This window comes from Arachis ipaensis, chromosome B09, assembly GCF_000816755.2.
Source record: "Arachis ipaensis cultivar K30076 chromosome B09, Araip1.1, whole genome shotgun sequence".
Lineage (NCBI taxonomy): Eukaryota > Viridiplantae > Streptophyta > Magnoliopsida > Fabales > Fabaceae > Arachis > Arachis ipaensis.
Window position 1 is genome coordinate 144192486 of NC_029793.2, and position 11658 is coordinate 144204143.

The window sequence follows — 11658 nt, forward strand, 5'->3', positions numbered from 1 at the left end:
CGCACATATAATTTACTTATTATTTATACAATCATGTTATGAATATTATTAAAAAAATAGCTATCAAATTAATTATATGTATAAAATATAGGTTAAAATATATTAAAAATGAGTTGGATAATAAACATATTAAAACATGATTGCATTTTTTTAGGAGTTTAAGGAATTAATGAATGAAAATTCATATTAAAATGTAAAAACATACATTGCAATTTCAACCACGTTCAATAACCGCTAGGCTAGTTTGATGGTTTGCCATGAATTTCTCATCATAAAATATCATTTGTAAAATACTTACTACCTCGTTTTTCAATTCAACGGACGGTCAAATATTAAAGATCATACTAACAGGTCAACTTTTCAATGTCTTAATGTTCAAATCCGAACATTATTGGTTAGGAAAAAGAACGTTTATCAACACATTAATTTTAATTAATGTGAAACTACTGCATGCATGTATATGCTTTATAAGAGCCATGGACGTTACTGGAAGTCAGACATGCTAGCAAGTAATTTCATTGTCAACAGCAGCCGGCTGCGGAAATTATAAAATGTTAAGTATTACGGTTTTTTAAGATAAACAATGACTTTTAATATAAATAATGAACTTTAAATTAATGTATTATTGAATGCATTATTGAATGCGTTACTATTTTGTTAAAGAGAAAATATCGAAAAACAATTGAANGTACCGTTTAATTATTATAAAAAATATCTTTATATAACGATAGTTATAAAATTTTTATCGAAGTATTTATCAAACTGTAAAATTTTCAATGTTTTGTGCTGTATTAATTTTTTTAAAAGGTTAAAAGTTTTACCATAACTGATTTCAAAACACTTATTATTGGTACAATTTCGTGATGCCTGCAGTATATTTTTTTTATGGTAAACGTTATTATTTTAATATTAGTGTTTTTGTTAACAACAATTAATTACTCTTCTAATTAAAAAAAAATCCAAATACATATTTTATATGAATATTAGGACATTTTTAAGGTACAGATGCAATTTTAAAGATTTGTCTATGTGGCAAAATCTTAACCACACATTCTAAAGCCACACTTTTCACCTAAAACCGTAACTCTTCACAAAGAAAAGCGTCACCTAATGGAAAAAAGTAAATTAGAAGACTTAAGAGAAGAAATAATTAAGTTATCAAAATTAATAGATCAAAAATTAATGATTTTAACTAATGTTAACTGTAATGACACCGAATTCTTAAAATCAATACAAAATGATTTCTCTCAAAATCTTTATTTTACTATAAGTTTTATTGAAGGACTTCAAAAACCTGAAAAAACTTATTCTTCACACGGAATTTCTAAAAAATGTTATCATGGAAATGATTCACCACATCTCTATCATACCTTTAACCCACAATTAAATTCTATAGTAGACATGCTTGAAGAAATTTTAGTATCCATAAATAGCAACAAAAACAACAGCTTATGATAAGATATTATATATAATGATGATTCTATATAAAGAATTTTTTGGAAAAAATATTATATATCATAAACAAGAAGTCTATAATAAAGAATATCAAGAAGCAAAAAACCATTTAGCTAATATTCAGATATATGATTTATGTAATGTGGAGTCTTATATATGTGAATATAGAATACATTATTACAAATTAAAAGAAGAAGATAAAAATCATTATCTTAGTATGTATATAACAAAATTGCCATATCCTGCTAATGAGTTTATAATGGGAAGATTTATAAGAGAAATAAATAGAGGAACAATTGGAAATAATTTTGGTGGGGCAACATCTGCAATAAGAGAGGAAATAAAAGAACGGTGTATGCAAGAAGCAACTCAAAAAAGATTTGCAAATATAATTAGAATTTGCTGTCAGGATAATGAAGAGATACCTCAAAAATATGGTCTTAATAAAAATTTTCAAAGAAAAAGAAAATATCAATTTAGAAAAAGAAAATACTATCCAAACTGGAGAAAAAAGAGGTATTTTAGAAGGAGAGATAACAATAAAAACAAAAGACAAAAAAGTAACTATTGCCCAAATAAAAAAGAAAATTGTAAGTGTTGGTATTGCCAAGAAGAAGGTCACTATGCAAATGAGTGCCCGAAAAAGAAGGATAAAAAAGATCTTACTAAACAAATAGAAATTGCTAAGTCCTGTTTCATGGAACCATTAGAGGAATCTGATGATAACTTAGACTATATTTTTGAATATGTCTCGGAAACAGACTCAGAGACTGAGTAATAATGCCACATTTATTACTATAAAAATAACAGAAAAGTTTATAAATGCTTTCATAGATTCTGGAGCAACACAATGCTTTGCTAGTTCGAATATAAAACTTGATTGGAAAAAATTAAAGAAACCATTAAGAGTTAGAATAGCTGACAAATCAATACATAAAATTGACCAAAAAGCAGAGATGGTTGAAATTTTTATTCAAAATTATAGGTTCATTGTTCCATCTATATATATGTTAGATTCTGGAATGGATTTTATCATAGGAAATAATTTTTTAAAGTTATATCATCCATTCATTCAAGAATTAACATATATAGTTTTAAAAGCTCCACACGATTCTTCAATAAATCAAAAATCAAAACGTATAAAAATACCAACTACTACTATAGATAAAATCTTAAAATTTAAGATATTTTCTATATTAGAAACATGTTATTTAAATTTATACTTTCAGATAAATATCCCAAAAAATAATCTTGAAATAAAGATAGAAGAACTTTTAGATGAAATTTGTGCTGAAAATCCTTTAGATATTAAAAATACAAATAACGAATTAGTAAGTATTAAATTAAAAGATCCTACAAAAGAGATAAATGTTCCAAATAAAATCCCTTATTCCGCAAGAGATAGAGAAGAGTTTTCATTAGAATGTAGAGATCTTTTGGAAAAAGGAATTATAAGATTAAGTAAAAGTCCTCATGCGGCTCCAGCCTTTTATGTCGAAAACAATAATGAAATTAAAAGGGGAAAACGAAGAATGGTTATTAACTATAAGAAGATGAATGAAGCAACTATTGGTGATGCTCATAAACTTCCAAGAAAAGATTCTATTTTAGAAAAAATCAAAGGTGCAACTTGGTTTTCATCTCTTGATGCAAAATCAGGATATTGGCAACTTCGTTTAGACGAAGAAACAAAAAAATTAACTGCTTTTACTTGTCCAACAAAAGAATCAACAAGTGTGTTACTCTATGAATGGAATGTATTGCCATTTGGATTAAAACAAGCTCCAGGTATTTATCAAAGATTTATGGAAGAAAATCTAAAAGAGTTAAATGAATTTGTTTTAGTGTACATTGATGATATACTAATTTTTACAAAACAGGATAGAGAAGATCATCTTCAAAAATTATTAATAGTTTTAGAAAGATGTAAAGAAAAAGGATTAGTTCTTAGCAAAAAGAAAGCAAGAATAGCAAAACAAGAAATAGAGTTTCTTGGATTAATTCTATCCACTCAGGGAAAGCTAAAACTTCAGCCAAATGTCCTAGAAAAGGTAAATTTATTTCCTAATAAAATAGAAGATAGAAAACAATTACAAAGATTTTTAGGGTGTATAAATTATATTTCTGATCAAGGATTCTTAAAGAATATAACAGAATACACTAAAAGCTTATTTCCAAAAATAAGTACTAAAAAAGAATGGAAATGGGATGAAAAAGATAGTATGCAAATTCAAAAGATTAAAGAATTATGTGAAAAACTTCCAGAACTTTATATTCCAGAAGAAAATGACTACTTAATAGTAGAAACAGATGCTTCAGACATAACCTGGTCAGGATGTCTAAAAGCTAAGAAAGCTATAAAAAGTTTGGAGCAAAGAAAAGAATCACTAGATTCTAAAAATTCCCCAAAGGAATTACTTTGCAGGTATATTTCAGGGACTTTTACTCCAACAGAACAGAGATATACCACTCATGAAAAGGAAACTCTAGCAGCAATTAAATCTCTTAAGAAATGAAAAATTGATTTATTACCCAGAGAATTTACATTAAGGACAGATTCAAGCTACCTAACAGGTTTCATACGATATAATTTAAAAGTTGATTATAATCATGGACGATTGGTAAGATGGCAATTATTTTTGTTACAATATCCAATAAAAATTGAATATATTAAGGGTGACAAAAATGTTATTGCAGATACATTAACAAGAGAATGGAGTTCGTCTACAACGCATTAGATCAAGAAATTCAGAAATATGAACAAGAACTCGAAAAATGCAAGCATTGTCAGCAAATAAGGACACAGATCCAATCCCTCAAGAAGGCCATCGAAGCAATGAAATCAACACAACAACCAAAACCATCAGAGCTCAGTCAGCTAAGCGTGGTGGATAAATCAGGTGAAGAAAATATTCCAGAAAATAAAACAATTGCTGAAATCATTAAAAAATCCACCCAAGATAAAAAATATTATGTTTTGAATCAGCATTCTACAACTTATCTGGACTCTTAGAAAAGCTCCCTGAAGGGATAAAGAGGAATCTCTGCTATTTGATAAAAGACAGAAAAGACCACAAGTGCCAGCTATGCGTCTCAGAGTTATCTGAAGAAAGCAATAATAAAACGGAATCAACCCACATGATAAAGGAAGAAGACAACGCATCTGAAGGTCACATAATGAAAGAGGAAGACAGCACATCTGAAGCATCTCTCAACATTATTGCATAGTGACGTAAGCACTTAGGTCATAGAGCACCAACAATGTATCTGGTGCAAGATAATAAACAATGACGTAAGCAATGACGTCATAAGAAGGGTAAGGATGGGAATTGTCCATCAGACCCAACCATTATAAATAGGTTGCTTAGGCAATTGTAGAATTATCAGAAAATAGAAAGCAGGAGGCAAAGAGTACTCACATGCTAGGAGAGCAAGGAGGAAGCAAAATTAAAAAGTAAAATAAAGGAACATAAAAGAGAATTAAATAATATTCAGATCGAAATTAATGACCTTATAATAAAAAGGATAGAAATAAGAATAAACATAAACAAGTTGGAAAGAAACTTAAAAAATTTATAAATGCCTGGAAAACCATATTATGACTTAAAAGAATTAAAACTATTGAAAGAAAAAATGGAGTATGAAGTTGAAAAATTAAAAAGATATTTAGAAACAACAGAAAGTGTAGAAATAAAAGAAGTTTTTGAGGATTTGAAAAATTATATTAAAGAAAAAGACAAACAGATAAAAGATTTTATATACAATAATCCATGCAAAAAAGAATATTATAAACTAAAACAAGATTGAAAAAATCAGAATTATAAATCAAGGACTAATAATAAATAATCACACAAGAAAAATAATGGTCAATACTTTAGATTATAATTTTGCACCACAAATTGAATCTATACAAATTATAATCTTATTTGAGAAATCAATTTCGAAAAAGAAAGAAAAGTCGAATGTTAAAATTGAAAAGTCAAATGTTAAAATTGGTATCAGAGCCAAGTTAACGATTAAGGGTAACACTTTCTCTTTAAGTAACACTTTTAGTGACACGCTTTTCAGCCACAAAAAGACAAAAATCTGTACACCCACATCTGTACACTATAAGGTCCCTGAATATTAATATTAGATGTGTGAATAGTTAGTAATTATTACCATCAATAAGGCTTTTTGTATGTGTTGTCTGTATCTCTCATAATTACTTGGTATCAAATCTGAAACTCCAATTGAGTCCGATGCATGAATCTTGCCACGTCACGGGTGCCACGGCGCCAGTGTCGGTGGCGCCGTGGCGGTGCTATAAATCTTGAATAGCGTGCATTAACAGTACATCAATTTTGTTTAGTGTTAGTGAGGGATTTGATAGTAGAATAACATTGATGCTATTTTAAATATTTTTAGATAAAAATATAATAATTAAAATATTATGGACTAAAACAAAATTTATTTTAAACATTAGAACCAAAATTTATTCTAAAAATATAATGGGAGTGATTGTATTTATGGATAGGATTATTTATTTTGAATTGGGTAGTTGGATTTATGGATTTGGATAGTTTTTGTTTTAGGCCTTAAAGAAAAAACAAGATAGTGGACTCATTGGCCAACAGCAAACCTATAAATGGAGTTCAAATTCTCGATGGATTAATCTTTGACCTGTAGGGTTAATAATATTATTAAACATAAACTGTATGAATTGGTAAAATACATGCAATATTATATACGAATGAAGGTTGATTCAGAAGGTAAAAAATTCATATGACACAAGTTTGAGAAGTCCATGTCCTATTTGATCAAGCAGCTTGCGCTTAAGAAGAACAAAGAGTGCTACTATCTTTTGCTTTTGCATATCCATTACATCAGGAAACTACTTCACTGCTTAGTGAAACGATCATACAGCTCATCAATTATTCCAACTCCCAAGTGGCTCTGAATCAGTCCTTCCATTTGCTCAACCATTGCTCTCTAGAATTTTCTTCAGCTCCTTGACGGGTGGGCAAATTCAAAGAGTCCACTTTTTCTTCTTGACTTTTCCCTGCCTTGACAAAAAGCTAGGCATCAGAAACTTTGTAAATGAATTAATAATCTATACGACCACTAACCTCAACAGATTCTTTCTCCATCAAGCTATATCTGCAAGCTCTAGATAAGTTTATGAAACAATGAAGCAAAAAGTTCAAAAGAAAAGTATAGGAAGAGAAATGAAAAGAAACCAACACTTTACTTTGAGTAAACTTAGTTTGTCTGTCCAATAATAGCATACTGCATGCATGTCACATATGTTTATATGCATTTTGGAGATGATGTTTAGTGCCAAAAAAAACTTATGAATACTATTTAGATTTAATGAATATTGAAAGAAGTGGCATGATATATTTGCGAAGACGAAGTTAATAAATCATGCGCATGTCTATAAAATAACATGACAATTCGTCCAATTTCTGTAGACGGTGCAATGCATAGCAATTATTTATCATTTATAATTGTCACGGGGAGTCAAATGAATGAATGATAGTATTGAGTTCAATTTTAACCATCAACATCGTTATTAGGTGCTTTTCAATGAACTTTTATCCATTTCCCCCCTCTATTTTACAAAACCAGGAATACAAAACAAAGCATCTGCAAGATTATATTATTTTTTACATGTAAACAAGATAATCAATGACCTCTTGAGTCTTGAAGCACCAAAAATATAAGAGAATCTTAAAACTGGCACATTCAACAAATACAAAACTCGATGACCTATTTAATGCAAAACTATCTTGTTCCTCTCAGAGTAACCTTTTTCTATTTTCAAATCAACCCATGACTTGGGTAAGAATTCACCTGTATACATGTATCCACTAATCTATTTACTAAATGAATACAAAATCCAAAACCCGCCAAAGCAGCAGAAGCAATTCAAACGTCATCATCTCTATGCAGCGCTGGTCTATTCAGTTCAGGGTTTATGTTGCGCATATATTGATGTACGGACAGCATGTTGAGGAGTCAGAGCTTTTCCATTTACAAGCATTTGTTCATAGAAATCCAGGCGTATAGATTTGAACTGGTAATGCTATGTTTAGACAAGCATGAGAATACAAGGAAAACTATCAGAAATTATCATTGCATCAAATCAAGATATGAAAACCAAAAATTGAAAAGTTACCTTTTCCTTCCAGGACACGTCCACATCACGGAAGAAAGGGTCAAGCAGTGTCAGCTGATCTCCTTCTTTAATCTGGATAACATATCAATTAACTCCATAATAGTTGTTCAATTGCAATAAGAATGAGGAAAATAACTGACTTGACCAAAATTTATCCAGCAAACATGCGTGCACGTTTTGAATGGAGAAAAAAGATGAGCAAAGTACACATTTATGTACTATACCAAGAAGATCAGCAAGACCAAAACTCTTATTCAGCACTACTTTTATCCTTAATGTGTCTAACTGTGTATAGTTGTCAATAATCAATATACATGACGATTTTATGGCCATATTTAATTGCGTGAAGGTCCATATTTTTCTATTTATTTTCTATAAATTACAAGAAGAAATAGTACTCCAGATGGAAAATATGGAACCATGCAATTGGTTTGTCAGCTTGACTTTTATCAAGGAAAGAAAAATGAAATTTAGCGTTTGAGGAAAATGATTAGAGACAATAAGAGAAGAGGATGACATAAAACTTTGGCAGCAGTCCTTACCACATCGTTCCGTAAACCATAAACTGTGAGAACAAAGCAAATTTGATTCGAATCACAAAGCAAATAGTATCTGCAAAATGGCATGATTAGGATTATCTCAGCCAAATCTTCTTATACATTGCAACAATGCTTTACGATAAATTAATGCACAACAAAAGACAGTAAAACCAGTAACATTTTCTAGTAACACAAATGGAAGTTATTATTAATATAATGAGTCACCATAGCAAGGGAGTGATTGCAGTGAAAAATACTTTTCAGTAACAGAGGACTTACAGGGGAGCAACACACTCACTCCTAAGAAAGAAAAGCACCTTCCCATCTACTGCTACGTTTCTATTTAGACCCTCTGACATGAGGTCTATGGTAACTCTCTTCTGTGATGAGTTCACTTGCAGCAGAAGGTAGACACAAATCTAGTCAGTTATTAGTAAACATAACAAAACTTTAAAGGCAAATGCTCAACGAAATTTTCAGTGAGTTATGTATTGAGGTATAGGTAAGAAAGGCTCTCACAATTAACAGCAGCCAATGATGATGCCAAAGAAGCCACTCTCTTAGCTCGTAAATTTCCCTGTCCATAATAACTATAATTAAAATTATCATATAAATCAACTGCTGCTTTTATCAAATGATGTTTTATTACAAGTCAATTTGGGGTCAAGATTGACTTTATATTAATTGAAATATCAACATCAGAAATGAAAAGTATCCTCTATGGTCAAACACTAAGCTAAGAAAAATCCTTCAACTAATTAGTAGGTTTAAGTTACAAATACAGAGCCACAGGACAATATCATTACCCTCAAAAGATTGTCCACCTTGTCAAGTAAATTGACAATCTTCTGAACTTCCTCTGAAGCATTGAGTCCTGGATCCTTTAGAGCAGCAGCCTCAAATCCGCTAAGAGCCCTATCGTAGTTCTCTAGATATCTGTTAACCTGTAACAAACTATTTAGACTAGCAGGCAAATTTATATTTATGTGTAATAAATATTAGCATGACCCATTATGATTTTTGAGAATGGAACATTGCTGTGTTCTCTAGTTTCAGGGAAGTTGGGAACTAATAGACTGAGACATATACATAAAAAAATACAGGGTAAAAAAAGGCTTAAATTTGCACTCCAACCTCATATTAAATGGAGACTTGAGCATTAAGAGAAACAATTATAGGATGAAGATGCAACTTACGGTAGCACTGTTAAAATATAAATCTGGATTGGACTTCATTCTTTCATCTTTCTCCTGGTACATATTAACTAAACGTTAGGTCTTCCACCAGATACAAAAATTAGCCTCCATGTAGAGATGTGTATAACTTTTTTTTTTAAGATAAAAAGAGATGTGTATATAATAAAACAAAAGTAACAAAAATAAAAATATAATTCTTTCACATGCACATTATTAAAGCTAAATTATAAATCCTTCCTCTTCATACTCACGGCATTTTGATATGCTTTTAAGGAATGTAAAAGTTTGCTATGATCCCAAGCTCCAGTGACAAAAAAGCTTGTAAGGCATGCATTTCCAAGATTATCTGCCAAAATCAATGGAAGGGCTAATCACTAACAGATAAAAAACAATCATCATAATTGAAGTTGACCATATACAAAGTATTATTGAATAGCAAAGCAATATCTATTTGTTGAATATATTGCAGTAGTAATTTATTTAAAAACATACACCAAGAGTTCCCATCCTTGACATCCAAAGTGATTGCTTGCTTGGCATGTTGAATGCTTTCCTCAACAAGTTCAGCTTGATTCTCCGCACCTGGGTTCATAGCAAGCACAGTAATGCACCTCCACTATTAGGAACATTTTGGTATTCTCAAGAATAAAGAAAAGAAAAACAAAAGAAACAAGCAGTTGTCATGCTATGCTTATTTGAAACAATTCTATCTTCCTGACTACCATAACTGCAGTTCTATACCACTTTTCCGCTATCATCCCTCACCCCGTGGACTGTAGTTCACTTCTAAATTCCAAAAAGGACATCAAGTACATTTCTGTAATGATTTTATCGCTACTACATATAATGCACGCACTAAAATTAGGCACTCTTGAACACCACCCATCTGAGCAATTGGTATTAAACAGAAAGAGCAAGAGTGTAAAAGCGAGGCTCCTTCAGGTATGTCAAACACTCAAACCAAGTTAAAATGACTACAGAAATCAGAGACAACTATAAAACAATAGGCAACCTCAAGCAATAAGAAAGTACAAAGAAATCCCTTACCTTGAGACATTTTTCTTTTAAGCATTGATAATTGACAAAGAATATTTTTGTCAGGACCCTGCTTAAACAACCAGCATCTATCATCATCTCACTAAACATAATATCTTCCAATTCAGAGAGAAACTGAAACTGAGTAAAGAAAGGTCACAGCCTCCAGGTAGAGGTTTATTCTTGGAAAAACAGCATATTCAAATTCAAAGTTCCCAGTTCATAAAAAAAATTCCATTGTTATAAGAACCAAAATGACCCTTGGCTCTACAACTAATGGCAAGTTTCAAAAGTATTAGTTTACTGCAGCATGACTCGTGTAAAGCAAGTAGTAAATCACCTTGTTTAATGCAAGACTAAGGCAGTTCTTTGCAGCAGATAAATCCCCTTTCTTCCAAATGCAGTTACCTAAACATAGCCAAGCATCTGCAAGAGACGGGTTTAACTTAACCTGGTCCAACGAAGATTCAATTGTTGAATCAACCACACAAACATTCACATTCACATCACTATAATGAATGAATCCCTAACAATAGTGCATCTGTACTTACAGCTTTAGAGAGATGATCCTCAGCTTCTTTCCTATAGTCAGGGAACACATCCAATATCTTGCCTCTAAGATACTCAAATGTTGCACGCTGCAGAGACGATTTTCTTTGTTCTGGAAAAAAAAAATTGCAAGAAATTAATTGAAATGAATCAACTGAATAATAATAATTGTTACTAGTATTAGAAGAGGGTAAAGAGGAAGGACCTGGGGGAATGGAATCGAGGAGGGAGAGGGCGAGATCGGAATGGTGGTGGAGCTTGGAGGTTCTGTCGTTAGGGTCAAGTGGAAAATAAGTGTCTCGGAGGTGGTAAAGATCTTCAGCAGCTCTTGCAGCTTTCGATAGTGGTTCTTCTTCTTCTTCTTCTCCGTCTGGAGGGTTCATCTTCTTGCTGCTGCTCATTTCTCTGAGTCAACTCACTCACTCGCTCATCCGAATTTTGCGACCAACATCATACATAACGCAAAGATGCAAAAGGAACCTGTGGTCCCCACTAGCTACATCCCAAACGCAATTTATCCAAAAAAAAAAATATCCATATATATATATATATATATGGTGAATTCTATGGTGTAGAATTTGTTTAAGTTCCTCATGTGTAGAATTGACGTAGATCTCTCTTTATAAAGACATGTGTCCATCTAAAAGCTATAATTTTTGTCCGACAATGACAGAGTGAGCAGATAATGATCACTTTTATAAATTTTTTGAAACTCATTATAATA

General features: G+C 31.3%; 1 protein-coding gene across 1 annotated transcript; it reads right to left on the bottom strand.

The window, feature by feature from the left end:
• LOC107618709 (tetratricopeptide repeat protein 5) lies at positions 7010 to 11451 on the bottom strand. Its single transcript, XM_016320841.2, has 13 exons — positions 11140 to 11451; positions 10937 to 11046; positions 10726 to 10836; positions 10398 to 10455; positions 9843 to 9932; positions 9602 to 9696; positions 9351 to 9404; positions 8961 to 9098; positions 8674 to 8731; positions 8434 to 8548; positions 8158 to 8227; positions 7616 to 7687; positions 7010 to 7522 (listed from the first exon to the last, which is right to left on the bottom strand). The coding sequence occupies exons 1-13, from the start codon at positions 11333 to 11335 to the stop codon at positions 7406 to 7408; spliced, it is 1284 nt and encodes a 427-aa protein (XP_016176327.1). The 5' UTR covers positions 11336 to 11451; the 3' UTR covers positions 7010 to 7405.

Bases quoted from the DNA above. Each gene is read 5' to 3' on its own strand.
- LOC107618709 (XM_016320841.2), bottom strand. From the start codon at position 11,335: ATGAGCAGCAGCAAGAAGATGAACCCTCCAGACGGAGAAGAAGAAGAA. The intron at 8,549-8,673 runs GTGAGAGCCTTT...TTCTGCTGCAAG, and splicing joins ATCATTGGCTGCTGTTAATT to TGAACTCATCACAGAAGAGA. The intron at 7,688-8,157 runs GTAAGGACTGCT...TATGTTATCCAG, and splicing joins ATGGTTTACGGAACGATGTG to ATTAAAGAAGGAGATCAGCT.